General features: G+C 55.2%; 3 protein-coding genes and 1 long non-coding RNA gene across 16 annotated transcripts in view; 2 read left to right on the forward strand and 2 right to left on the reverse strand.

The window, feature by feature from the left end:
• PTCD1 (pentatricopeptide repeat domain 1) lies at positions 1 to 15,333 on the forward strand. Of its 5 annotated transcripts, none has more exons than XM_069571235.1 (9): positions 1 to 75; positions 1,130 to 1,610; positions 3,015 to 3,155; positions 4,374 to 4,592; positions 5,324 to 5,425; positions 6,153 to 6,848; positions 7,961 to 8,077; positions 8,725 to 8,907; positions 10,548 to 15,333. In XM_069571235.1, exons 2-9 carry the CDS (start codon positions 1,152 to 1,154, stop codon positions 10,728 to 10,730), a joined length of 2,100 nt encoding a protein of 699 aa, XP_069427336.1. In that variant the 5' UTR covers positions 1 to 75; positions 1,130 to 1,151; the 3' UTR covers positions 10,731 to 15,333. The 5 variants fall into 5 exon arrangements, with proteins under 5 accessions (XP_069427336.1, XP_069427332.1, XP_069427331.1 ...); XM_069571231.1 differs by having other exon boundaries at positions 2 to 120; XM_069571230.1 differs by having other exon boundaries at positions 5 to 177.
• BUD31 (BUD31 homolog) lies at positions 11,147 to 18,906 on the reverse strand. Of its 9 annotated transcripts, none has more exons than XM_069571247.1 (7): positions 18,256 to 18,906; positions 17,975 to 18,111; positions 16,823 to 16,942; positions 16,338 to 16,459; positions 13,270 to 13,392; positions 12,886 to 13,052; positions 11,147 to 11,388 (listed from the first exon to the last, which is right to left on the reverse strand). In XM_069571247.1, the coding sequence occupies exons 4-7, from the start codon at positions 16,429 to 16,431 to the stop codon at positions 11,338 to 11,340; spliced, it is 435 nt and encodes a 144-aa protein (XP_069427348.1). In that variant the 5' UTR covers positions 16,432 to 16,459; positions 16,823 to 16,942; positions 17,975 to 18,111; positions 18,256 to 18,906; the 3' UTR covers positions 11,147 to 11,337. The 9 variants fall into 9 exon arrangements, with proteins under 9 accessions (XP_069427348.1, XP_069427347.1, XP_069427345.1 ...); XM_069571246.1 differs by having other exon boundaries at positions 18,004 to 18,111; positions 18,256 to 18,505; XM_069571244.1 differs by lacking the exon at positions 17,975 to 18,111 and having other exon boundaries at positions 18,138 to 18,496.
• Positions 18,240 to 27,044, forward strand: part of PDAP1 (PDGFA associated protein 1) — a 9,857-nt gene continuing 1,052 nt past the window's right edge. The window contains exons 1-5 of the mRNA XM_069571243.1: positions 18,240 to 18,578; positions 21,997 to 22,088; positions 23,298 to 23,408; positions 25,054 to 25,175; positions 26,117 to 26,268. Coding sequence (XP_069427344.1) covers positions 18,566 to 18,578; positions 21,997 to 22,088; positions 23,298 to 23,408; positions 25,054 to 25,175; positions 26,117 to 26,268 — 490 coding nt within the window. The 5' untranslated portion in view covers positions 18,240 to 18,565. The remainder of the gene's footprint in view (positions 18,579 to 21,996; positions 22,089 to 23,297; positions 23,409 to 25,053; positions 25,176 to 26,116; positions 26,269 to 27,044) is intronic.
• The window catches only part of LOC138429572 (uncharacterized), a 6,340-nt gene continuing 1,880 nt past the window's right edge, over positions 22,585 to 27,044 (reverse strand). Inside the window, exons 2-3 of the long non-coding RNA XR_011252841.1 lie at positions 23,164 to 23,288; positions 22,585 to 22,694 (exon numbers count right to left, since the gene is read on the reverse strand). This is a non-coding gene — a long non-coding RNA (uncharacterized lncRNA). The remainder of the gene's footprint in view (positions 22,695 to 23,163; positions 23,289 to 27,044) is intronic.

The following is a 27,044-nucleotide window of genomic DNA, read 5'->3' on the forward strand; positions in this document are numbered from 1 at the left end:
CGCTGACCTCAGTGTGCGACCTGAAACCGCGCCGGGAGTTCGCGACGCGGAGCGCGCGTGCGCGAGACCGGCCAGGTCGCACTAGGAGAGCGCGTTGGGAACGCGGTGCGGCGTGGCGGGGTCGGGACTGGCCGGGACGCGAGGCGGGGCAGGGGTGGCGCGGGCTCGGGGGCCGAGGTGCGTGTTCACTGGGCCGGGCTCCTGGAGTGAGTTTCTCGTTTGACCCTCTCAGGAGCCCGGGCGCCAAGCGAAGGCGGGCCAGAAGGGCCGTGAGGATCGCTGCAAGGGTCGGAGGTGGAGGCCGGTGGAGAGAGGGCTCTGGTCGGCCTGAGGTTTCCCGGGAGGGTCTGGGGAGGGGTAGGTCCCCCGGGGGGAGGACGGCGGCAGCGGGTTTTTGATTCAGGGATTATTAACCCCAGGCGGGTGGAAAAACTCGGAGAGGAAGAAATCACACCTTTATTGTCATAAGTGAAACTTAGCAACTTTTTCCTCACCTGACGTTGTCTGTGCCCAAAACGAAGTCGCGATTGCAAATAGGGATGAGTGTAAATGATGGAGATAAGAGTATCCACAACTGCTACAAACTCATTTACAGTCATCGCTGCTTCATCAGATCGATAGGACCTTGTTACTTAATACTTGGGAAAGAAGACTCTATAGTAATAGAGCATGAGTTTGTTTTAAAAGCATTCTGGTAGCGATTTCAGTATCAGTGATTACAATTCTGTCTTTTGATTAATGTGTGTAAACCCATTATTTAATGTGGCTACTTGAAAATTTAAAGTTACATACAGGCTCGCTCTGTGTTTCTCTTGGAGCCTCACCAGGTGCAGAATGGTCCAGATCGGTAGTTTATTCGGTGCTCACCATCCTGTGCCTGCACCTTGATATCTTGAGATTGGATCGTTGCCATGGTGCTGTGTGGGTGATGTTATAGGTAACTGGTTTACAAGCATGGAGACTGAGGCCAGAGCAGCGGGTGCTCAGGGACACAAAGATGGTTTGGTGGAGCTGCAATCTGAACCTAGGCTTTCTGACCTCAGGACTTCTGCTTGTACCACTTATCGTTCTTCTTTCTGTCTTTTGTGACAACGAAGTTGACGTTCATTATTTTGCTGACCTATGCCAGGCCCCGGAGGAGAACGCCAGAAATGGACTTCGTGAGGCTTGCTTGGCTCTTCTCCAGCCCCCGCCCCGTGAGACTGTCCATCCTGCACCACCTTGACCCTCTCAGAGCCAGGTGGGCTGGAGACAGGGCCGCAGGGTGGGTTCGGCCAGTGCCAGCAGCCTTCTCCAGCTCTCTCTCTCAGCTGCCCCTCGGCTCGCAGAGCCAGAAGAACACAGGCAGCCTCAGCTCTGACCCCGGCCAGCCCAGCCCCACAGCCACCCAGGAGGAAGGGGAGGAAGAGAGCTTTGGGACTCTCTCCAACAAATACTCCTCTCGGAGAGTGTTCCACAAATCGACGGCGCAGCTGTATAACCTGCGGCTCAAGGAACAGAATACTGAAGAAGATGAGGAAGGGGAGCTGGAACCAAAACCATGGCGGGGCCCCAGAAACACCCCTTACTGGTACTTCTTTCAGTGCAAACGCCTGATCAGGGAAGGAAAGGTAAGGAAGCTCTGGACTCCTCTGCTCCTGACTCTTGCCTCCGCGGCGCCACAGTCTTTTGTGAGGGGCCACCCTGCCGTCCTGGTGGGATGCTCAGGGCTCCTCTCCCCTCTTTGTCTTCATTCTCCCCAGTGCTGCCTCAGGCGACCCTCTAGCCGCCTGGCTTCGTGTGCCCCCTCCTCGATGCCATTCTCATCTTCCTGTTACCAACCTGGCTGTCCCACGGGCTCCCCATCTGTGTGTCCAGCTGCCTCCTCACCATCTCTGTTACACTTACCCTCAGTGGCCTGGAATTCTTGTTCCCAGCCTCGATTTCTCTACACTTTCTTCATCTCACTAATTGGTAACCCGGTTTTTCCATTTGTCCAGGCCAAATCCCTTCACCCCAAGTCTTCTTTCTCCCACCAGCTCTGCCTTCAAAGTGTCTCCTATCCTAACTTCTCACAATCCTCCCCCTGAATGCCCAGGCCTAGCCTTCTCCTCCCCACCCCCCCACCCCCCTCTCACCTCTCCACCCCCATCAGCCATTATGACACTTGTCATTAGTCTCCCAGAGGCTCTCTCCTCCTCTAACCCCGACGTGGACTTAAACACGGAGCTGTGAGCAGAGAGCAGGTGGGCCTTCTCCTCCCTCTAGCACTCCCCATGTATTCAGTGACAGTGGGGGTGTTCATTTTCTTAGGTGTTGATAATGACATTCCATTTAGGCTTAAAAATCTCTTGGCGGTATATGTTGAAGCTTTTGTGAATGAAGTGATAAAATGTCTGGAATTTGCTTAAAAAAAAAATTGAGTTGGAAGGAGGAGCGCTGGATATTGATGAATCAAGATTGGCCAAACATTAATGTTGTAATTACAGCTCTCTACTTGTGTATATTTGAGATTTTCCGTAATGAAAAGTTGAGAAATAGAAGCCAGAGTCCTCGTGATAGCATGTGAAGCCTGCAAAACCTGCCTCCTGTCCCGCTTGAGCCTCCCTCTCTGTCTGCCTGCACCTCCCCTCTTTACTCTCTCCCCTGCAGCCACCCCCCAGCTCCCAAGCACACTCCTGCTTCAGGACCTTTGCACCGGCTGTTCCCACAGAGAGCCACCTGGCTCCTTCCCTCACCTCCTTCAGATCTTCGTTTACCTGGGCATTGCCCCTGTGCTCAAGGAGGTCCCCCACAGTCGTGGGGCCAAGAGCGGTCATAGGTGGTGGGAGTCTGGTGGGCTTTCCTTCCTGGCCACCACGCAGTCCCCTTGCAGTGGAGCACAGGGACCAGGAGGCTGGTGACAGAGGCCCAGGGTGCGTGTTTGGCTCCTGGGCCGGCCTGGGCTTGAGCTCAGGGAGGGTCGCTTAGCCTCGGTCTCTCTCCCTCTGCTGAGCCCCCTTCCCTGTGTCCTCCCTTCCCGACCCCTTCCGCAGCTGGCCGAGGCCCTGGACCTGTTTGAGAGGCAGATGCTGAAGGAGGAGCGCCTGCAGCCCCTCGAGTGCAACTACACGGTGTTGATCGGGGGCTGCGGGCGGGCTGGCTACCTGAAGAAGGCCTTCAGGCTCTACAACGACGTGAGCATGGGGCAGGGGGCGGCAGGCCAGGCGCCCTAGAACTCGGGCTTTGGGCCCCAGAAGAGTTGGGTGCAGGTCCTGAATGTGTTCCCTGCTAGTGCATTACCCTGGGTGGACAGTCTCACCTCTCCAGCCTCAATTTTGTGGTCTTATCACAGGTGACATCACCTGGGGCAGAGTGCTTTATCCACCACGAAGGTGCCCTTTCCAGCTGCTTTTCATTGAGTGTTCTCCACATCTTTATTATTGTTGGTGGTTACCTATTTGCCTGTCGTGTGTCTCCCCTCTAGAGAGTAAGCTCAGTGAAGACAGGCCTTGCCTGTCCTGGTAACCCCAGTGGCCAGTACCTGGCCTGTACTAAGTCCTTAGTACGTGTCTGTGGAACCTGTGAACATATACAGAGCATCCCCCCATCCTCGAAGCTGGGATCACTGTTTTCGTTTCTCCAGTGAGGACACTGAGGCCTGGAGAGATGAAGTGCTGTGTCTGAGGTTACCTGTCTCGAGTGCTGATTTGGAGTTGAGCCCAGCTACGGCCTGAGAGCAGGGCTCAATGCGCTCTGCAGCAGCTGCTTGCCGCCCTTGGTCAGGTGGCCCTTCTCTGGGAAATAGCGAGCACTTGGCTTTACCAGGAGCTTCTCAAGCTCCGTCACCAGGAGGGCTTGCTAAGCAGTGTCAGCCGGGCAGGAGGAGGGCTGGGGAGGCCTGAGGTGTGCTGCAGGGCCGTGCTCCCAGCTGCCGCTCCAGGGGCCACTCTCCCAAGACGGTCTCCTTGGTAACAACCTTCCACTGTGACCGTATCACCCCCATTTTTCCAGTGACAAGCTGATTGCCCACGACCCCTCAGTTACTAAACATTGGAGCTGGGGTTTGATTACTCCTCCTGCCCTTTCCCAGATCAGATCTGTCCCACAGATCTTAACAGTCAGGGCAGCCTGGGCGGCCAGAGGGCAGGAGCGTCAGGAAGACCCTGCTGTAAGCACTTCAGGCCCAGGGTGGGCTGCTGAGTACCTTGGGGAGGATGCTTTCTTGTTTGGTGCCTCTGGCAAGCAAGGACAGCTCTCAGGGCCCCTCAGGTGGAGTCAAGGGTTTGGAGAGCCCAACTCTGTGTGTCAGTCGGCTCTGCCTTTTAGCAGAGTCCTCTCTAGCCTCCTATCCCCATGTCCCGTGCATCCAGCTGATCCCAGAGCCACCTCCAAGTTTCTCCCTTTCTCCGCAGATGAAGAAGCGGGACTTGGAGCCCTCAGACGCCACCTACACAGCCCTGTTCAACGTGTGCGCTGAGTCCCCTTGGAAGGACTCCGCACTGCAGAGCGCCTTGAAGCTACGGCAGCAGCTTCAGGCCAGAAACTTCCAGCTCAACTTGAAAACGTACCACGCCCTGCTAAAGATGGCTGCCCTGTGCGCGGACCTTAGGATGTGCCTGGATGTGTTTAAGGTGGGGCCATCCCTTCCTTCCTGCTCCTCACTCAGAGTGAGTCCTGCGAGGCCGGGCTGAGGATGTGCCCTCTGTGTTCCTTGCGTGGGAAGGTTCAAGTGCCGATGAGACAGGCCCCCTGTCAGCCTCGGGCTTACCGAGGCGGCCCTGTGGTCAGAGCCCTGGGTGGGACAGGGAGGCCCCCGCCCTGTGAGGGCAGGGGGTCGTGTGTGCTGCCGTGTTCTGCTGAGGGCGCTCGCTGGTGAGGTGAACAGCGCTGAAGAGGAATCGGTGCCCGCTGGGGCAGCGTTCCAAAGATCTCATGAGGCAAGTCCTGTGGCCCCCGCTTCACCAATGAGGAAACTGAGATGGGCGCCTAATGCTTCCCACATTTGCCCAGCAGGCCAGCGGCGAAGCTGGGACGTGAAGCCAGCTCTGGGCAGTTCCAGAGCTTCGTGTGCACGGGTTAAGAGTGGCTACTGGGTGGATCTTCCTGGAGGGGCTGCACAGGAGTGATAAGAGCAGAGCCAGGAAGAGAGGCCTGGGAAAGCAGGAGTGAAGGCCCCAGGGAGTTCTGCTCCGCGGCTGGTGCTGAGCCGGCCCACTCCAGATTCGGGCCCTACTGCTCAGGATACGCAGCCCTGGGCCTGCCGTGGGGTGTCTGTCGGGCCTGAGCCAGACCCAGTGGGCCTGAGTCTGGGCCTTGGCTCTCCTCCAGAGTCCCAGCAGGCCCGCTTCGTTCCTTCCCCTAGGAGATCATCCAGAAAGGGCACGTGGTCACAGAGGAGACCTTCAGTTACCTGCTCATGGGCTGCATCCAGGACAAGAAGACTGGCTTCCGGTACGCCCTGCAGGTCCGTCCCCCGGCTCTGCTTCCTGTCACTCGCTGCCCTGCTCGCTCCCCCTCCACATGCCTGTGCTGGGGGCAAATGATTCTGGGTGCAGTTCTTGAGCACCTGCTCCTGCCCTGTGCTGGGTGTTTTTATATTTGTGATCTTTTGGCTTTCCCAGAGCACACTGTTCCCCAAGTTTTACAGATGGGTACATAGCAGGCACTCAGAAAGTGCAGCTGAAGCCAACCCTTAAATTGGCCTCGACTCTTCCAGAACCTGGCCTCTCTGGCTGTTCCTCCCCTGGGAGTAGGAAGAAGGGCTGGGAGAAGCAGAGGGTTGGAAATGCGACACAGTTTGGGTTGAACCAGGAAGGGAGGTGGGCTAGTGATCTACCTGCCTTCGCAGGAGACATGGATGTGATCCCTGGGTTGGGAAGATCCCCTGGAGGAGGGAATGACTACTCACTCCAGTATTCTTGCCTGGAGCATCCCATAGACAGAGGAGCCTCGCAGGCTACAGTCCATGGGGTTGCAAAGAGTGAGACACGACTGAGTGACTAACACATACGTAGGAGGGGAGGAGGGTGCCTGTGTGGGGTCCTGGGGCTCCCAGGTTCCTGGGTCCTCCTTTGCCTAGAGCCTGGAGTCTTTATCATGCCCCATTTGCCCACTGGTTGCTGCCCCGATGCCTGCTCTGCTGAAGGCTCTTCGGAGGGGGCTGGCGGCTGAAGTCTGCCTCTCCTTGGCAGGTGTGGAGGCAGATGCTGAGTCTGGGGCTCCAGCCAAGCCAGCACGGCTACAACCTGCTGTTGGGGGCAGCTCGGGACTGCGGGCTGGGGGACCCGGCAGTGGCCTCAGCAGTGCTCCTGAGGCCCAGGGAGGAGATAGCCCTGCTCCAGCCCCCGGCTAGGGGGCAGCAGGCCAGGAGGAGGGCCCAGGTCGGGGCAGACCGCACCCTGTCAGCCAAGCTGCACGTGGAGGCCCTGGAGAGGCAGCTGTTTCTGGAACCTTCTCAGGCACTTGAGGGGCCTCAGGCCAGAGCCCCCGAGCAGGCCCAGTCTGCGTTGGAGACCAAGGCGGAGCCCGATCGCATGGTGGGCCTCACCTCTGTGGCCCCAGAGCCGCCTCCCTGGGGGCTGGAGGTCAACCTCCTGACCCCGGGGGCGGCCCCCTTGGCTGTGGTCTCCTTTGGGACCGTGAGCACCCCCGCTGACAGACTGGCCTTGATGGGGGGCCTGGAGGGCTTCCTCGGCAATATGGCGAAGCACGGGCTTAGCCCTGACATCAAAACCCTCACGCTGCTGGCGGAGGTGGTGGAGCCAGGGAGCCCCGCAGAGTCCTTGCTGCTGAGCATCCTGGACGCGCACGGGGTGGAGGCCGACCTGACCTTCTTCAACACGTTGATGAGGAAGAAGAGCAAGCTGGGCGACCTGGAGGGGGCAAAGGTGAGGGGCTCGGGGGAGGAGGCACAGGGCTCCCTCCTCCTTCCTCCCTGGACTCTCTCCTGCAGGCGTGTCAGTCATTCCCGCCACAGGTGGGCAGAGTGCCCAGAGCCCCTGTTCCAGGCCTGGGCTTGGGTGACAACTGGGAATCGAGTGGTGGACCAGCCATACCCCCAGCTCTCCCAGGGGGGCTCCCAGTGATGGGGGCAGACCCCCAAACAAGTCCTCACACTGACGCAGCATTTGGGGACACGTGGCCTGAGAGGCTGGTGGTTCCTGAGGTCCCCACCCTTCAGCCCCCACACCCCTCCCCCCTGCCAGCCTCAGTGACATCGCCCACTGTCACTCTCACTTTGCTTGATGCTGTCCTGAGTTTTGCATCATCTGTGTCTCCACTGACCACAGCAGGAAGCTCTGCCGCCCATGGCTTCACCCGTTTCACACACGAGGACGCCAGGGTCCTCACGGGATTTTGTCCATTCATACGTGTTTCTGTGTGCTGCCCTTCTTGCCAGAAGCTCTGATCTGGGCTCTTACGAGCATCAAAGATGACAGAGCAGCCTCTGTTTTCAGGCCCTCTGTGCCAATCACAGCTTTCTCTCGAGCCCCTCCCTGGACCCGCCCTGACCCAGCTGGCCTGAGCAGGCATCCTCTTCCTCTCCTCTCACCCGGGGCTCCCTCGGCCTGCACTGCACACACTGTTGTCGGCTTTGTTTCCGGCCCTGGACTGCAGGACTGCCATCCCCTGAGGCCCCTGGTGCTTGATCCACGTCCAAGTCCTGAGCACAGGGTGGATGGTGGCTTGTCGAGGAGCAGGAGGGGCAGGAACATGGAGGATCCAGAGGAGAGATGGCCTGTTGGGGACTGGCAGGCAGAGGGTGTCCTCACAGAGCAGCTGAATCCAGGGAGCCAGGCAGTGAGGTGCTGGGCAGGACCCCCGGCCTCGAGCGCTGGGCTGAGGCCGGCGCCCAGGGTGGTCAGCAGGGGGAGTCGTGAGGCCTCGGAGAAGAGCCGTGCCCTGGCATCTCCAGCATCTAGCTGCGGGCTGCACCAGAGAAGGCTCTCGCTGCGCTGGTGGGTTACAGTTCACGGTGACACTGCCTCTGTTCCCACAGGCCCTGCTGCCCGTCCTGGCAAAGAGGGGCATTGTCCCCAACCTGCAGACGTTCTGCAGCCTGGCCAGCGGGTGTCGCAGGCCAGATGACGGCCTGCAGCTGCTCTCGGACATGAGGGTGAGTGGGCCCCGCCTGCGCAGGCCCCAGGGGTGGGGGGGGGTGGGGGGGGTGGGGGCCTCCCGAATCCCCCAGGCCTCTGTCCTCAGGGTAAGCAGCAGGGGAGCATGGCAGGGAGAGTGAGGTCTTGAGCTTCAAGTGAGAAGGGTCATTAGTCCAGTTTGGGCGAAAGGAGACCCTGGTGAGGGGCCGCAGGCACGGACACTGAGCCCAGGGTGCTCTCACTGAGGTGTGGCCATGGGGTGAGATTGAGGAGAGTGGATGGCTCTTGGCCCCAACCCTCTAGGGGCATGGAGGCCATGATGGAGCAGGGAGGGCCAGAATTTTCTGGGGACAGGTGTGCGGTGAACCCCCAGGAGGCATCTCCTGCCCATGGTTTACTGCCTGAGTGCCTTGATCTCAGAACAACCCTCTGCTCTGTCTCCAAGTTCTTCAGGGCTGAGAGGGCAGGGCCTCCAGCTCCTTGGGATGGAGCATGTGGAGTGGGGAGTACAGCATGTTGCTGCTGCGAGGTCCTGCCTGCTCTTCTCGCCCCTGGGGGCTGGTCTGCAGAGCAGGCCCGGGCAGCAGGGTGGCTCCCCAAGTATGAGGTGCCCCACGGGGCCGCACTCTCCCAACCGCCACCATCCTCTCGCTGAATGTTCCAGAAATCCCAGATGAGCCCCAACGCCCACATCTACAGCACCCTCATCAACGCGGCCGTCAAGAAGCTGGACTACGCCTATCTCATCGACATCCTGAAGGACATGAGGCAGAACAGAGTCCCCGTGAACGAAGTGGTCATCCGCCAGCTGGAGTTCGCAGCCCAGTACCCACCCAGCTTTGACCGGGTGAGCGCACCTGGCTCTGACGTGCCCATCGTCTCCCTAGCCGGCATCACCCTCACGCCCACCCGACCCCCATGCTGACTTCCTGGGATTGGCATCCTCTCGCTTTAAACTGTCCATGGCTTCCCTTGGGGAGGATCCCATACTCCTCAGACCATAGCTGGCCGGTCCTTGTCCACGTGACTCATCTCCCATCAGGCCGCTCTCCCCTTGGCATCCTGTCAGCCCCCGGCCTGTGGTCACTTCTTGATAACACCAGCCTCTTCCATGCCTCAGGGTTCTCATCTTCCCAGCAGGCTCCCCTGCTTTTCACGTTTCTGCTTCCTTCTCATCCCGTTGGTCCCAGCTTGGGTGGCTCTTCCTCAGCAGGGCCCCGCTGGCCACCTCCTTACATCACGGCTCCTCTTCATCCTGTTTCACGACCCATACCCACACGTACTCACGTGTACTCGTGTGTGACCCTCACTGTAAGGAGTGAACACCCCTAGAGGAGGGACTGTCTGTCTTGCTCACCGGGGTCCCGGGTCGCTCTCCATCGTCGGGTGCCCAGCACAGACTGTTGTTCATTGAGTGAATGGGGATGGCAGGAGGGTGGTGACAGAATGTTCTGTAGCAGCCACTTGTCTCCTTGCTGTTCCGAAGGTGTCAGGCTCTGGGGTTCTGGTTTTGAGGCCTACTGCGTCAGGCTCTATGGCCTGATGGGTAGGGAGCAAGTCAGCCAGGACATACCAAGCCATGGGGCTGGGGTCAGGGACAGCTGTGCAGGGAGGACGCCGAGTGCCATTGAAAAAAAGGCTTAGTAAGAGTTAGTGCGACGGCCGTGGAGAGTGTATCGGGCAGAAAGTGGGGCTGGGCATTTTTGACTGTCTGATGGTTTGTTTTATTGAATCCTCAGAGTTCTTTACATACTCTATAGGCTAGGCTTTTGTTGGTTCCATATTGCAAGTGTCTTCTAGTCCTTCCAAATTGCAAAGTCCTCCATGGAGGACCCACTAGGGGTCTTCTCAGGTTCAACCAAGAGTCACCAATTACCACAGGCCCAAAACTTATTGTATTCACTCATATGTTCACACTCATTCATGATGGGGAGCTTGTGTCTGTTGTCAAATTTTTACTGCAAAAACTCTCAGGCTCTATCAGATACACGCTCACAATTGCTCAACCTTTTGAGTCAACTCATTTATCATCATGTGGTAGCAGTGCTTATTTCACGCATCTTTGTCTTTTTATCCGTGTGCTCTTCTGTTGGCTTTCTCTTGGTATCTGCCTGGCACATCTCGTTTCCTTTTCTTTGTCCCACCTCGTGAGGCCCTTGCAGCAGTGCAGAGGTGACAGTCGGGAGGGCGGCAGTGCCTGTGCCAAGCAGGAGGTGCTCAGCAGCGGGGGCAGGGCAGTGTCACCCAGCGAGTCTAGCTTTGGGGGGCTGGGGTTCCATCCCTGGCTAGAGGGGCTCCGCAGCACAGACTATAGGAAGTCTCTGCTCTGTGTTGAGCAGCTTCTCTGCCCTTTTCCTTTTGACCAACTGGAAGCAAGAACAGCTTCCCTGAGGCCTGAGCCACCTGCTGCAGTTTGGGGTCCGCTGTAGGTAGCAGGCGGAGAGTCTCATTGTGGCCCGTCTGAACGCCATGCTTTTCCAATTACAGTACAAGGGGAAAAACACCTACTTGGAGAAGATTGATGGCTTCCGGGCTTATTACAAGCAGTGGCTGAAAGGGATGCCAGCGGAGGAAACCCCCCACCCGTGGCAGAAGTTCCAGACGAAGCCAAAAGGAGACCAGGACACCATCACTGAGGCTGATATGGACAAAGGCCCTGGGGGCAGGTGAGGAGGAGGTCCTAGGGGACCCCCAGCAGAGCTGGAACAAAGTGCACAGCCTTCATGGGGCTCTGTGGGAACCCCAAGAGTCTCCTTCACATGAAAGACACTGAACGTGCCGGGGCAGCTGCAAGCACGAGGGAAAGTCCAGGATCAGAGTTTCAACTTAGGCATCAGTCTGAGGACGAATGCTGGCCCAGGTGCCTAACAAGTTCGTGGCAAGTGCCAGAGCAGTGTGGGCCACCCCGGTCCGTCATCTCAGGCCATCCCCATCCGAGGGTGACGACGAAGGGGGTGAGTTCGCTCCAGGTCACAGCACGGATGAGGAGGAGTCGGGATTGAGTCCTAAGAGCGACTAGTCTCCGGGGCCTGGTGTTGTCCCCCTGGATGCCAGATCGCCGGCTCTAAGAACGGACGCAAAGCCCAAAAGCTTTAGTTTTTTTTAATTTCTACAAATCACAGCTGATGAACACCAAAACCTTCCCACGGAGAGACCATGCCCCTCGTCTGGCCTGGGGACCGCTCTGAGGAAGAGCTGCTCCCAGGAAAGGGTGGTGTGACGGGCGGAGTCCTGTGCGGCCCAGAGTCTGGGGTGGGTGGAGGTCAGGGCCCGATGCTCAGCCGGAGCAGCCCCGGCAGCCACAGTGTGTGCACTCAATGATCCGGCCCTGCAGACAGAGAACCCCTGAGGCCCCGCACCCACACGTGGGAGCCCCCCCAGGGAAAGCGGGGCCACGGACACCCACTCCCCATGGACCCTGCAGACAGAGGCCCCCTGAGGCCCCGCACCCACACACGGGCGCCCCCCCAGGGGAAGCGGGGCCACGGACACCCACTCCCCACGGACCCTGCAGACAGAGGACCCAAGACCCTGCACCCACATGCAGGAACCCCTAGAAGGAGGCGTGGCCACGGGACAGCCACTCCCCACGGACCCTCCTCAGAACCCTGTGTGATGGTGTGGGATGGGGCAAATTCAGCTCCCTTGGGAAGATGGGAACAGCTGCTGTTGACAGTTACATCTCTATGAGGATTTAACTTAAACAAATTCAGTGTACATACTTGCTCCCAAAAAGAAAAAAATATCTGAGTGATCCCTGTTATTCTGTGGAGCAAGCATGACACATGCTTCAGTGAGCTGGAGGCAACCGGCTGCTGCTCTCGGGGTTCAGTGCCAGGGGCATCACGGTCTCCTCTGGGCTGGGGAACTTTCTAGTAGGGGTGTGGCGAGAACAGGGTGTCCTTGAATCTGTATGGCGGCAGGACAGTTGTACCCTGGGCCAGGTGTGTGGTCTAGTGTCCGGCCGAGGGCCTGCCCAGTACAGAAAAGGGGTTTATTCTCCGTTTCCCTCTTTTTTGGAAAAGCAAAACTGGTCTAAGGAAACAGGATCCAGTGGTGAAACGCAACTAAATCTGTTCTGGGCAGCGCGCCATGGGGCTCCTGTGGCTCTGCCCCCCCCCACCCCCCCGCCCCGACCTGCAGAGCCTCCTCGGAAGGCAGCCTGTGCTCGCCCTCCACTGCTCCGCACACCCATCCTGAGTTTCCAGAGGACTCGGGGACAGACCTGCTTGCTGAGCTGAAGCCCATGGGCCAGAGCCGAGGCTCTCCACAGAAGCTAACCAGTGCTGCAGCCTGAAAGGACCGTGAGAAAGAGGGCATCTGGCCTGACCTCACTCGCGGGCAGCTGAGGGGCTGTACTCACAGGCCGCTAATGGCGCAGTGACCCTCCTCTGCGCCTCCTGCCGCTCCCCTTCAGGGGCGCCTGCGCACGGAGCTCACCACTGCATGCCCAGCACCGTTCCCTAGCCGCCCGCAGAGTTCTGGTGCAAAATGCAGTGAGGCTCAAGTTGAAGTGTCAGTGGGAGCAAGAGGAGGCCGGGGAAAAAAGAGGGATGAACCCCTGCCGCCTGGCCCACCCTCCCCTGGCTTAGCCCTCCCAGCCACGCTGGGGTGGGGGTCATCACCCGCATTTCCTGTGTGAGGATAGGAACCAGTAATTGCCTGGCACGGATCCCTGACAAGAGGGGCTCCCTCCCACGGGGAGGGCCAGCAGAACACCCAGCCATAGGACAGAACATAAAACCCGCTGTGATCAGCTAGGTCAGCTAAACTGCTTATGCTAGCATCACGCTCAACCATCAGACAGGAGAGGGGGTGGCCTTACCACTTCCAGCTTGCTTTTGGGGACCCGGCAGATGCAGTTTGTCCCAAAATTGGTGTCCCGAGTCTGAATGCACCGCAGGCAGCACAGGTTCTCGTACCCCTGCTTTTTCCATTTTGCAATCAGGTTTTTATCTGCATAGCCTTCTTTAATACAGTACTCATACAGTTCTGCAAAGACAGGGAAAGGCCATCAGACCACAGTGTAACAAAGCTCTCCGGCCTGCAGTCCATCACTGCCCACGTTGAGAAAAAGCGTTTAGTCAACACTGGCCCCCTTTCGTTTTATGGAAACAGGAAACATCATGATACTTGCTGAGGTTTCAAGAATTACTTAAACTGGACGCCACTCAAGCTGGAAAGGCCAAGAGAACATTTGGCCAGTTACCTCTGCTTATGGCTTTCCGCTTGTAGAAGAGGTCAAAGATGTAGCGGGTTTTCTGGTGATGGATCCTGAAGATGGGCCACAGAGATTCCACTTTCCTCTTTCCTTCGTGAGGTTCTGTCTCAGCTGCGGAGAAAACACGGGTGTTTGCTTTGTTTTGGAGACAAGGGTTAGTCTGCACAGGATATAGTATTATTGTAATATCACCGGGGATTTATAACTCAGCTCAACAAACAGGATTCCGTGATCTAAGCCAAAGGCAGGTATGAGGATTCGGCAACACCGCGTGTCTGCTGTGGGTGAGAGCATGCTCCGGGTACCCAGTGTACAGTAATGAACAAGAAAGACCACAGAGCCAAGCTCAGGAGGAGGAGGCAGACCAGCCCCTGGTGGTGCAGGTAATGGCCACGGAGAAGAAGGAAACAACGGACAGGGGCGGTGAATCTAGTGTGGGAAGCCATGTGGCCGGGTGGGATGACAAAGGTGGCGGCAGGGAGCACGGAGGGCCTCAGGCCTGGCTGTCCTGGAATCAGAACCTTCCCACGCTTTGGTGGTGGTGTTTAGTTGCTCAGTCATGTCAAACTCTGCGACTCCATGGACTGTAGCCCACCAAGCTCCTCTGTCCATGGGATTCTCCAGGCAAGAATACTGGAGTGGGTTGCCATGGCCTCCTCCAAGAGATCTTCCCGACCCAGGGGTGGAACCCACATCTCCGGCATTGCAGGCAGATTCTTTACCATTGAGCCACCAGAGAAGCTCCTGTGCTTGGAATCATCTCTTAAGGTTTTAATCACAGCAATTCTCTTTGGACCTGTTTTCACAAGGTCATGTGAACATTTTGGATATCATTTTGGACAGGTCCACACACACAGTGGAAGGCAGCCTGCAGTGGGCAATGTGGAGTCCTGCCCCTGGGAAGGTATGAAAAGAGGCCAGGGGTAGGGACCTCGTGGCTCAGGATAGACTCAGGTTTCTGCCTCTTAGTTAATGCCCCAAATGGCCTATTAACTCCAGAACCTGAGCAACAGTTCTTTTAAAGTACCACTCTTAAAAAGTCTAAATACATGTTCATTATTCAAGTACTGATTATGCTTGACTTTCAACTAGTTTAAAGTACTTGTAAAAGCAAAGTCATTTACAAGTCCTGGTTACAGTCCACAGAGATAGTGCCTATATTTCTCAGTCACCCATAAAACCCCCACCATACCCCTCTCTGTTCCTCAGTCCCTATAATCAGGCTCTTTTTGTCTAGGGACTTCTAGGGTAATAGTGGCTGTACAAAAACTTAAGTAGTAAGCTAGTACAAAGAGCTGGGCAGTTGTGCTGAGCTAGTAAATACCAGGGACAAACTAAAAGAGAAAACAGCAACTTTGCTTTCTAAGATAACAGTGCCAACTGCTTCAATAAGTGTGAGCTGGAACAACTTACATCAGAAAGACAGGCCTGCAGTGCCACTGGCTTTGGTCCTCTGTGGCCTCAGAGTGTGGCTGCAAATCCCAGAGGCAAAACTTGAGTTGAAGGCAACAAACTGGAGGCTGGCAGCCCCTGCCGGCCTGGAGGCAGGCTTTGGTTCCCCCACAGATGCTTTTTTATAGGTTTGAATGTTAAACTGGAAGAGTTCACATAGAAAACCTGGATTTCTGGCTCATCTTGGGGGGAAAAAAAGCAGCAAATCTGGAAAAGCTGAGGCTGCATCTGACATGGCAGAAAGGGCCTGGGTGGGGAGCAGCTTCTGCCCACCCCAGAGCTCGCTGCTGTCCCCAACACTGAATCAGCTCTGCTACCACCTGCCAGCTACCCTTTTTCTTTATAGTGGAAGTGAAAGCAACAGAAAACTGGGGCTTAAAACCTGCATATCAAAAATGGGAAAGCCGAGAAGAACTAAATGGTTAAAGAAGAAGAACACTTTTGACAGTAAAGAACATCTTATCTATCTAAATGCTCTCCCTTCAAGAAGTCATCCCTTAAAAAGAGGTTTATTTCCAAGGACTCACAAAGTATCTCTTCTATTACAGCAATCTCTTTAAATTCCTTTATGTTGAATAAAGATCTGTTTGGAGAAAAAAATCAGCCCCAAATGACCTAGATTATTGCAAGTTCTGGGTATTTAATAGAAGTTACCGGATATACTCAGCTTCAATAAAAGGGAGCAAGGTTAACATCCACTTACTAATTATTGCTGAAAGGATAACTTCAGAATAACAAGGGTCAATTACCAAAAACCTTTAAGAAAAAAAAGATTGCTTTAAAAAGCAATTCAGTAAGTAGGGACATGAATTTGAGCAAACTCCGGGAGCTAGTGAAGCCCAGCGTGCTGGAGTCCATGGGGTCACAAAGAGTAGGACACTACTTAGGGACTGAGCAACAACAGGGCCAACAATGCTTGTGGCTTCAGGTTAAACTTCCCCAAACTGCACACTACACTGCTACACAGAGTGCAGGACCACCTAACACGGGGGAAGGGAAGACTGTGCACTCCGGACAACTGGCAGAGGACGCAGAGCAAAGCGCGTGAAGACAGACCCACAGCAAAGGCCAAACACACACACTTCAGAAAATCCGGAGTGAAAAAGAACAGGATTTTCCAAGTAAATATAGTTCGTATGATTTTAAATATACTTCTACCAGTAAATAATTCTAAGTAGACTATTTGACCTATACTCCCTAAAGGTCTTATATACTCAAAAACATTTTTGAGGACCTTCTCATTTGTATTATCTTACTTTCTGGCATTTATGGTATTCCTATCAGTTATTCCCTGGTGGCTCAGACGGTAAAGCGTCGGTCTACAATGCGGGAGACTTGGGTTCAATCCCTGGGTTGGGAAGATCCCCTGGAGAAGGAAATGGCAATCCACTCCAGTACTATTGCCTGGAAAATCCCACGGACAGAGGAGCCTGGTAGGCTACAGTCCATGGGGTTGCCAAGAGTTGGACACGACTGAGCAACTTCACTTATCAGTTAAAAAGCAAACAGAACATGTCAGTGTCAGGCGGCCTCGGTGGTGCAGCCTGTCTCCTCCCATTTATCCTTGGGACACAGCCCACCGAGACAGGAACTCCCCAACTCACCTTCTCTCATTTTTTGATCTAATTCATCCAGTGTTGGCTCGATCAACTCCCAACCATCTGGGGGAGCTTTCCGGCTTCTTTTGACTTTAGGCATTTTTTCCCAGAAGATAGTCTGCAAAAATCTGTGGGGAAAAAAAATTAAAATGAATTGGCTTCTGAGCCTCAGGATCCCCAGAGGACTTCACAAGCCACAACTCTGGTGCACATTCATATCTGTAAGTCTGTTTCCTCATCTGTGTAACGGGGAGAATCTACTTACGGAGCCATGTGGGGCCTGATTATATGTAACGTGCCTGGTATTTAAGGTGTGCTTGGTAGAGTTTTGCTATTATCATACGAAGAATAAGACACACACTGTCCCCGAGAAGGTGATATTCCAGCAAGGAAATGCAGCGTAGAAAGGGAAGCACAACACAGTGTGAGGGAGGCTGGCTGGGAGAGCAACGCCGAGCGTTTAGACAGGAAGAAGAGTGAGACCAAAGTACCTTAGGGCCTGTTTCCCAAGAGTAACAGAAAGATCTCAGGTCTCTTCAGTTACAGGCTCGGATTCTTGTCCAGCTATGACTTTGGAGAGGTCACATTCCCTTTCTGGTCCTCAATCTTGTCTATAAAGTGAGGACAGTGTATTAACTGGATTGCCAAGGTCTCTTTTAAACCCAACAAACATACTATATAAAGGAAGTCATGTAAACCCCAAAGAAAAGACCAGCCCAGATCTACATAGCAAGTCATTTTTCAAACCGCAAGGCATTTCGTAGCCAGCAAAGAGAACTCAGGGTGGGACTTCCCTGGTGGTCCAGTTGCTAAGACTCTGAGCTCCCAACGCAGGGGGCCTGGGTCCCATCCCTGGTCAGGGAACTAGTTCCCACATGCCGCAATTAAGAGTTTGCATGCCTCAACGAAGACCCGGTGCAGTCAAATAAATATTTTCAGAATATTTTTAAAAATACACTAAAAGAGAACTCATGTTAATTATCTTTAAGCAGAGCAGACTCCTTTCCCACGTCCATTCAGTTCCTCCCTCCCGATATGTTTACGAAGCCCCGCCCTCTTCGCCGCATCAAGTGAATTCTCAGCAACCACCTTACAGAAGATCAAACTCAGGGTCGCCCAGAGCTGGGAACCGGCAGAGTTTGACTCATCGGGGGCTCCTGACTCCCCAGTCTGTCTTTACACTTGTCTCCCCTGCTCTGAAGCTAGAGACGAATGGAATCTGGTCCCTGTCTCAAGGAGCACGGGCTGGGTGGACAAAGACAAAGGAATGACCACTCTGCTAACTAAGACCCACGGAGAGTTGAGGGCCTGGCCCAGCTTGGGAGTTGGTGGAGGCCTCCCATGGGAGGTAACAGCTAAGAAGCAACCTGGTCAGGAAGAAAGAGATGTGGGGCGGTGTTAGAAAGGTGGTAGCGCTCGGGAGGGGCGGAGAGCCGAAAGGCGTTCGGAAGAAGCTGAGTGAAGACGGCTACAACCCGGGTTGTAAGGCTCATGGAGACTACGGCATCTGAACCGGGATTACAAGGAAAAGCAATATTTAGACAACAAACGTTCTAGGCGAGGGGGAAATGAGTGAAAAATAAGGGCGGGGAAACCTAGAAGCAAGGGAACCCCCAAATTTCCCATGCCCTCCGCGGACCCACCAAGACGCCGCCTAGTCTCGGGAACTCACTTCGACCTTCGGGTCCAGAGGCCCGAACCTGTCCCAGTTCGGGTGTTCAGATCGCCTTCTGGGCCAACGCAGACGTCCGACCCCTGGTCCCCAGCCGTTACCAAGGTCCTAGAGAAGAGAAGGGAAACACTCACTAGGCCTCCGTCGCGGTGCAACGTCCCTTCCGTATCCACCGCCTCAGCTTCCCCAAGTATCTCTTCACGATGAGGTCCTCGCGGAGCCCCGCCCCACGGAGCGCGGCGATTGCGTTACCTTAGGTGTCCGCAGCCCTGCCTGCGTCCCGGCGGCGTGGGCTAGCAGGCTCACGCGCCTCCCACGGCGGGGTTGGGAGGGGCTCTGTTGCCCAGCAGCGCGCGGGCGAGCCTGGGCTCAGGCGGTGCGTGGGACCGCCCGGCCGCCCTGAGGGCCGCGGTTCTCGCGGCGGCGGCGGCGGCGCGCTGAGAGGCGGCAGGGTGGCGGGGCCGGGGGGCGGGAAACTGGCCGGGCGGAAGAAGTCGAGCCCGAGAAATTTCCGGTTCCGGTGTCAGCTCGAGGCGCCGCCGCCGCAGCCGCCGGAGCCGCGATGCCTAAAGGAGGTGAGGGGCGGGCGCGTGTCGCCCGCAGGCCTCGAGGAGCGGCCCGAGTCCGGCTCCCGCCGTCCAGTCAGCCCGCGGGCGCCTCAGAGAGCGACTCGGAGGGAGAACGTCCGCTCCGGCTGAGGGCCCGGCCTGGGCCTCGACGCTCAATTGTCCCGCTGGAGAAACCGAGGACCGTAGTGGTGGCCTCGAGCCGCTCCCTGGGGGTCTGAGGAGATTTGGAGGCGCTGGGTCCTCGCCCACCCGGATGGCCTATCTAGGGCGCGCTTCTCTCGGCCTGGGGGGTGGGGTCTGGAGTTTCCTACCCCTTTCAGGCTCGCCGGGCACTGAGTCACCGCGTCCCGCGCCAGAGCCGGGCCCGCCTGCCTCGCGCGTAATACGTGGGCCTTCTCGGGCTCTGGGCGAGCTAGGCTTGCCTCTGGCGACCTAGCTGGATGCTCTCGAGCCTGGCCGACCTAGCTTTGACTGCCCTTTTCGAGCGGCTAGACGTGGGCCTTTGAGCCAGCCGCATAACCTCCCTGTGTTTTTGCAAGTATAGGCGTATGATTGTATCTACCTCATAATACTGATGGCGAGTCTTGAAGTAGGTGATCCACGTGGAGGGCGCTGTATGGTGCTGATAGTCGCTAAGTGTCCAGTAAGCATTATCTATTGTTGCTCCTAAGACTTTGCCAGTTCCTTGGTCAAGAAAGTAAAGAATCCATGGCTTCCCCGGTACGTTTGTACACCGTCCTCCACCCTCTTACCCCTGAGTCAAGAGTGCCTAACTTGAAGCCCAGCTGTGTCACTGTCTAGCCTTATGGCCTTGAACAAGTTCTCCCAGCCTGTTTTCCCCATCTGGAACACCTAGCTAATAACCCTTAGCCTGGAGAGTTGGGATCGGGGTCGTAAATACATAGCGCCCTCGCCGTGCCTGGCTACTCCTGGCGCAGAAGAGGTGTTCAGTTAATATTGGTCTCTCCTGTGACATGTTGGTTAAGGGTCTCAGCCCACAGGAAGATCTGCTTGGAGCTTTTTCAAACCTAAACGACTTCCTGACTCTGCTCCCAGAGATGCTGGGGTTTTCAGAGCTGAATCTCTAAACATAATTTTCTAGTGGTTTATTCTGTGGTAGGAAGAGCTTTGTCTCCTCTGTGTCTCTCAGTCTTATGTTCTGCAAAAGGAGGGGTATTAGGGGTACCAACCTGAGTTCGATCCCTGGGTTGAGAAGAGTCTCTGGAGAAGGGAAAAGCTACCCGCTCCAGTGTTCTGGCCTGGAGAATTCCATGGACTGTGTAGTACATGGGGTCGCAAAGAGTCAGACACGACTGAGCAACTTTCACTTCTGGTGCCAGAATTCTAAGAGTCCTACTTAATAGGTGCTTTGAGCCAAGGTTGGCGGTTACAATTAGAAAATCCTAAATAGGAATACTTGTTTAAATGACTTGGCCTTTTGGCTTGTGAAAGCTTTATGGGCAGGTAACATTTACATTTCTTGCTGGTGTTAATTTGCTTGAAAGAGAGAACATGAAGATGTAAAAGTGTAAAATTTTCTAAGAGCCAAGGACCAACTCTTGTCTTTGTCATGAAACCTGTGAAACATTTTCAAAGGCGTGGAGAGCTTCTGATAAAAGTTACTGTAGACCAAGTTAAGACCAGTGTCCCACAGCCAGATGTGCAGGGTCAGAGTCTGTAGTAGTCAATTTTGAGCTGTTTCTATTCCTTAGAACATTAAGAGGGCAAGAAAAGATGTTGGGGTTTTGGATGGCAAACGATCTCTCACAATAGGACTTTGATGATCCTTGACTGAGACACCCCTGGGAATCCCAGGTAGTCATTAAAAATGGGTGGTGTGGTCTGTGGCACCCCAATTATGGCTCTGCAGCTGCTGTCTCAGAAATTAGAGGAGGCTAGTATCTCTGCTACTGTCCCTGGAGTTCATAGCAGCTCTGGCTGCCTCATGATAGATTCTCTGCTCTCAGGGAGAGTCATGAGAAACCAGGTGGGCTGCAGCTTCCAGGAGAGGTGAAATGGATCCAGGCCACAGGCCACAGCCCCCAGCATCCTCCAGAACCAGCTGAGGAGGTGCCGCCCTGCTGTGAAGCTGGCTGTTGGCTTTGTGTGTGTGTGTGCTCAGTCAAGTCCAACTCTGCGACCCCATGGGCTGCAGCCTGCCAGGCTCCTTTCCATGGAATTTTCCAGGCAAGAATACTGGAGCCAGTTGTCATTTCCTCCTCCAGGGGATTTTCATAATCCAGGGATCGAACTTGTATCTTCTGCATTGGCAGGTGGATTCTTTACCACTGAGCCACCTGGGAAGCCTTTGGCAGGGGTCAGTCTAGTGTCTTGGTTCGAGAGAGTCCGGCTATAAAATTGACTGATTCTCTGTGATGAACTTAAATTGCTAGTCACATTTTTAACTCTTACAAGATTATTAATCAGTTTTATTTTCAACTTTACCTTTGTTTGGCAATTGTGTTTCTACTCTAAGCACAGAAAGTTTTCTCGTATAGGTTTTAAGTTTTCCCTTTCTACCATAAATACCACTTAAATAATCACGAAGTAGCTTATATTCCCTGCATCTGTAGTAAATTGTCATTGTGACCAGTAGCTTTGTTTTTTCTTTTCCCCCAACACCAGGTATTATTGGGAGGTGGGTGGGTGTGTAATATCTTACCAAAAAACCTGATTGAACTTTTTGGTCAACCCAATCTATATACACACTAGAAGAGTAACAGTTATAGCAAACTTATTTTGTAGTGCTCGTCTAGTGCCGAGCACTGCTCCAACATCTTCACATAAGTTAACAAATCCATCTTCACAACAATCCTATGTGGTAGGGAAACTGAGACTCAAAGATTAAGTACCTGCCCAGAGTCACAAAACTATTAAGTGGTAGAGCTGAGATTTGAACCCAGGGATTGGACCCCAACATTTGTGCTCTTGGCCACTCTGCTTTAGCCTTAAGTCTCCTTGTCTATAAAATGTGACCAGCCATGATGTACACCTTAGGCTTAATCTGGGGATCAAATGAGCCCCTGGCTGTGACAGAGCATTGCAAGTAAAGAGCACTGTAGCGACAGCAGGGGTGAGGGTTACCCCTTCTCCTGATTGCATCTGAGTCCACTGCGTGTGGATGAAGGGACCAGGGGACTTAGCTGGTCCCTCCCTGTGGTGCCCCCCACCAGGATCCCCTCTCAGGCCTCGGGGTGGGAGCCGCATCCGGCACGCGGTTTGGGGCTGCATCAGGATCACGTGTCGCCTCTTTTGTCCCTTTAAACAGGTGAGGGGGAGGTACAGGTGGGCGGGCGGTCTTGGTGAGGGCAAGGGAGGTCGGCAGCTTCTGCTGAGAGCACCTCAAGCAGGACACAGTCTGAAGTTCAGGGCAATCAAGGGAGCTGCCTTCCTGTTGCGTTGTAAACTTCCGGTCCTTGTGCAGGGAGAAAGGGAGGCCACAAAGGCCGGGCCCGGCAGTACACGAGCCCTGAGGAGATTGATGCGCAGCTCCAGGCTGAAAAGCAGAAGGCCAGGGTGAGTACGCGACTCTTCGGGCCACTCCAGTGGCCCAGGGTGGCACTCAGAGAGGCCGGGCAAGGACCACCCGTCCTCTGGAGGAAGTCAACACCTGGGGTGTGGTTGGAGGGGGCGGGCGGTGGGCCTTTGGTTGACCACTTGGAGCTTTGTTTCCTCAGCAGTGGGTCCCTGCTTCTGTGTTGTGGGGGCTCTCCCTCGCCACGGCCTTGCATGTCTGCAGCGCAGGCGCTCCGCATCCCCCTTGTGTGATCCGGCCTCAGCCAGCCCCACTGGGACTTGACACCCTGCCTTCCCCCTCCCACCACTGACAAGAGTGCCATTCGCGCTTAGCACCCCCTCCTGCCTGCCCCCCTCACTGGTACTCCCACCCTTCCCCTCCAGTCTAAGCTTAGGAGGTCCCTCTGTCCCTCGGTGCTTTTTCCAGCCCACTGTCAGGAAACAGCATGTTTCCTTCGTTGGTGTCCTTGACCCTCCCACACCATTAGATCCTCACCTGGATGAGGGCCACAGGGAGCTGTCAGTGCGGATGACTGAAGTGTGACGTGTGAGGGAGAAGCCGCGGTCGGGGAGGGTCTGCTGGAGCAGCCTGTGGCTGAGCAGGACCTTGGAGAGTGTGTGGGCAAGAGCTAAGGGGGTGGAAGTGCTTACGGTTTTGTAAGGGATGTTTCTAGGAGAGAGGGAAGAAGGGTAGAGGGAGGCGGCACAGCAGGGCGCCTGTGTGGGCAGTCTGGAGTGACTGCCCCGCTCCTGACTGGGAGTGGGAAGTAGGGGCGGGAGGAGGCTTGCCCAGGAAAACGAGTACAAATTGGCAGCTGCATGTGGAAGCAGGGACAGCGGGAGGGAAGCCGAGCAGGACTGGTTTCCGGCCCCACAGCCAAGTCCTGTGGACTCGGGGAGACAAGCGCACCAAGGCGGCCCCAGGCACCTGGGCTGAGAAGAGGAGCAGGGCCTTGTATGGCTGTGTGAGGGGTTGGTTGGACTGGGAAAGCTTCTAGGCTGTGGAGCCAAGTGAATAGGCTGCCTGTGACCCAGGTCCCCCATGGGGGCCAGTGTAGCAGAGTAGGACTCTTACCATACTTGGTCCTAGCCTTCTGGGGGCTTATCTTCTCAAGGTTCACAATCTGGGGCAGGAGGGATGGGAGGATCATGGTCTTGGGAGTTTGGTTTGCATCTTTTGATTCCTCAGATTGCCCATTTCTGAAACAGGAAGAAGAGGAACAAGGAGAAGAAGGTGGAGATGGGGCTGCAGGTGACCCGAAGAAAGAGAAGAAATCCCTAGATTCTGATGAGAGTGAGGATGAAGAAGACGATTACCAGGTACTGAGTCTGATGGGGACCTGGGTCCTGGACTCATTATTCAGCAAATGTTCATCAGTTGTTTCCCAGTCCCCGTGGTACGTGCAGAGTCCTTACACTTAAGGGTTTGCACTGTAATAAGATACAGACAATAAGGAAGTCCACGAACAGTGTAATTTCAGGTAGCCAGAAGTATCAGGAATAAGATGACCCACGATTGAGGATACAGGATTGAGGAGTGGTGTGTGGCGAGAAGGTGACTTTTTAAACAGATCTGAAAAACAAGGTGGAGCCAGTCACGTGAAAATTGTTTTGCTGAGTCGTTGAGGCAGCCAGGTTAGCAAGTGTAGTCCGGGTCGGAACAACCTAGGCAGGTCCAAGGAACAGGCTAGTGGGGCTGTGACTTGGTGGGTAAGAAGTGGAGTTAGGAATGGGGGAGGAGCGATTGGCAAGGCAGCACCTGTGCGGCTGTGAAGGGGTTTGGTTTAATCGTAGTAGGTAATGGGCAGCTGGTAAAGTGGGATGTGGGCGAGAGAGAGGACCAATGCGTGCGTGCTTCATCACTTCAGTCATGTTTGCCTCTTTTGTGACCCTGTGGACTGCAGCCTGCCAGGCCCCTCAGTCCATGGGATTCTCTAGGCAAGAATACGGGCTAGATTTGCTTTTATCTGCAGAGTGAGTTGTACAGTGTTGAGTGTAGAAGCCGAGAGCTGGTAGCAGGTATCCAGACGAGAAATTGTAACTTGCCTTAAGGGGGTGGCAATAGCAGTGGAGAACAGTGGGCAGATTCAAGCTGTGTTTTAGAGATGAACTCTTTGGGATTTGTCCGGGGTTGGGGTGGTGGGGCTAAGGGGAAAGAGAAAGAAGGCCTTGCCTGGGCTTGTGGGGAGGGACGCGCTGAGTATGCAGTTCTCTTTTAGATGAATTAAACTTGCGATGTTGGGTATCTAGGTGAGGTATATACACGTACCGGCTGGGTAGAGGTGCCTGGAGCTCTGTACAGTGCTCTGATGAACAGGTGTTTGGAAGCTCTCTCTCTGGTCTCTTAAAGAGAACAGCTGGGTTGACAGGGCCTGAAACTTTGATCAAACCTGTTGCATCAAGCACTTGTGCTCTCAGTACTTTCTACACTTTCCCTGGGGCCGCTGGGAGGTGCAGGGTACAGGTCCGCCTCCCCAAACCTGCAAACGTTGAGCTCGTTCCCGGGTCCCACTTCCCCACAAGCAACTGCTGCGGGGACCCAGCATGGCTAGCAGCCAGGCGTGAGGTTCCATGGGAACGGCTTTCGGAGGCTGAGCTCGAATTGAGGGAGTACTTCTGTGCTGAGAGCTTGTGAATTGGGCTCGGGTTCACATCTCCCATCTACTTCTTGGTTGATGTCAGGCATTTTATTGTGTCTCTGCTCTGCCATCTGTGAAACTAGGGTGACAGTCCCTGGTGGCCCAGACACGGTACTGGCTGGCCTCGGTCACCCACACTCCCGCAGCATCTCCTGGGCTGGTGCAGACACGCCTGAGTGCTGTTCCCACCGTGAGGCTGGGCCCAGCGTCACACAGCCTGGGGAGGAGCAGTTTGTTCTAGTCCAGGCAGGCTGTGGAGATGGGGGTGACCCTCGGGCACTGCAGGACCAAACTTCTCCAGTGTCCGGCTTCTTGTCCTATCTTAGCAAAAGCGCAAAGGTGTGGAAGGGCTCATCGACATTGAGAACCCCAACCGGGTGGCACAGACAACCAAAAAGGTCACACAGCTGGACCTGGATGGGCCCAAGGAACTGTCACGGAGAGAAAGGTAACTGCTGTTTCTGAGCCTCGTGGCTGAGGCCCCAGCTCCTCTGCCCTCACTTCTGGGCCCTGAGGTCTCCAGTGGTCGGGTGGGGGCTCCAGTTATGGTGTTTATTTCTATGTGATCTCATTCCCTAAAGGCCCTTTAGAAGTTTCTCGAAAAAGGGGAAAAAAAAAAAAAGTTTTTCACTAGTGGAAACATAGGGAAAATGCAACAGCAGGTTCAGACCTGAGTGTTACACTTGAGGTAATCCCTGGGGATGTGGACAGTCATGCTACAGCCCCTTCCTCAGGACACTCTGCTCCAGGTCACCTCCCTTATCCAGCCTGATCGGACCCTCCTGACCTGCGTCCGTCCCTGACGTCATGGCTTTGGGGTTGGGGGCCTGTGCTGATGGGCAGTGTGGGGAGACCCACCAGTTGCCCAGTCCTCTCTCGTCTCAGGTGAAAATGAGGCTTCAGAGAGCTCCCTGTGGGCGGTGTGAGGCTCGCACCTGAGGACTAAAGTGCTCTGCACACGGCTCGTCTCTGTTTTCCTGCCTACCTGGTGATATCTAGGGCCTCACAGGAGGTTGTGGGCTGCTAGGAAAAGCCACCCTGATTTCTCTCCTGATTGTGCTCTTTGATTTAAATCCACCTTGCTGTGCTGACCCCATGAGAGCTGAGTAGGGTCTCTGTAAACCCCACGGGGAAGGCCCATCAGCTTGGGGTGTGACTGAAGGCTGCTCAAGACCCTCCCCCTCCAACTGCCTTCTCACCACTGAGGACCACCCCCCCCCCCCAAGGTAGCAGAGTGACAGACGGCCTTTACTAACTTGCTTGTGAGTGTCCGTCAGGGAGGGGGCACTTGGCCCCAGCCCCAGTGTTTGGCCTTGATTCTGGCTCCCGCCTCCAGCTCAGCTGACTGGTGGGGAAGATGTCCCCTGTGACACCTCTTTATGTAAACAGAGAAGAAATTGAGAAGCAGAAAGCGAAAGAGCGTTACATGAAGATGCATTTAGCGGGAAAGACAGAGCAAGCCAAGGCCGACCTTGCCCGGCTGGCGATCATCCGAAAACAGCGGGAAGAGGCTGCCAGGAAGAAAGAAGAAGAGAGGAAAGGTAAGTCTGAGCCACTGGTGTGGCAGCCTGACCCTGGCTCTGGACAGAGTGAAGCCCTGTACTTCGATGTCTCGCTGTGAGGTGGGTTTGGGCCAGATTGCTCAGGAGGCTGTGTGCGTGTGTTGCTCGGGAGGCTCTGTGTGTGTGTATTTTTCTCACTGTCAGATGGAGGTGGGCGTTCCTGCCTACCACCTCCCAGGATTCTGGAAGGGTACAGCAGCAGGAGAATTGGATCTCAGCAGAGCAATGTCCACAGCATTTGAGGGAGGCCTCAGAATGCACCTGCTTTCGAGGCTAGAAGGTTCCACTAAGTCTCTGGTGCCTTGTATAGCCAGGAGACCTGCTTGGCATCACCACTGCATGTCTGAGGGGCTTGGGAGGGTGTAGTGGGCAGGGCTTCCCAGATGAAATCTGGCCCAGGTGTCCCTCTTCCCCATGCCTGCCTTCCAGTTGGGTCGAAGGTGGTAGGGTTCTTCCAGGCCAGGTTGGCTGTGAGGAATTGGTCTGGTTTAAAGGAGCGTTTGTCTCAGGACCTTCTGGCCTTGTGCATTCCTTTCTCCATCTGTGGGGGAGCCATGAGTGTTGGGCATCTTGCTGTCCTGCATTCTAGAGGCCTAGAGACACCCCAGGGCATCATCACCACGTTGGAGATACCAGGTGATCTCAGCTGCCCACCAGGAGCTTGTTTCACAAACCCCAAGCAGGAAAGGGCTTCATGTGTAACTGCTTGAATGTTGCTATTTCAGACTTCAGAAGTCACAGGGAGAGGTCAGAAT

The sequence above is a fragment of the Ovis canadensis genome, chromosome 24 (assembly GCF_042477335.2).
Source record: "Ovis canadensis isolate MfBH-ARS-UI-01 breed Bighorn chromosome 24, ARS-UI_OviCan_v2, whole genome shotgun sequence".
Taxonomy (NCBI): Eukaryota; Metazoa; Chordata; class Mammalia; order Artiodactyla; family Bovidae; genus Ovis; species Ovis canadensis.

Excerpts from the sequence above, each read along its gene's own strand:
- BUD31 (XM_069571247.1), bottom strand. The coding sequence starts at position 16,431 with ATGCCTAAAGTCAAAAGAAGCCGGAAAGCTCCCCCAGATGGTTGGGAG. Across the intron at positions 13,393-16,337 it reads AGATCAAAAAATGAGAGAAG|CTGAGACAGAACCTCACGAA; the intron begins GTGAGTTGGGGA and ends TTTTCTCCGCAG. Across the intron at positions 11,389-12,885 it reads CCAAAAGCAAGCTGGAAGTG|GGCCGGATCATTGAGTGCAC; the intron begins GTAAGGCCACCC and ends CTCTGTCTGCAG.
- PTCD1 (XM_069571235.1), top strand. The coding sequence starts at position 1,152 with ATGGACTTCGTGAGGCTTGCTTGGCTCTTCTCCAGCCCCCGCCCCGTG. Across the intron at positions 1,611-3,014 it reads GCCTGATCAGGGAAGGAAAG|CTGGCCGAGGCCCTGGACCT; the intron begins GTAAGGAAGCTC and ends CCCCTTCCGCAG. Across the intron at positions 3,156-4,373 it reads CCTTCAGGCTCTACAACGAC|ATGAAGAAGCGGGACTTGGA; the intron begins GTGAGCATGGGG and ends CTTTCTCCGCAG.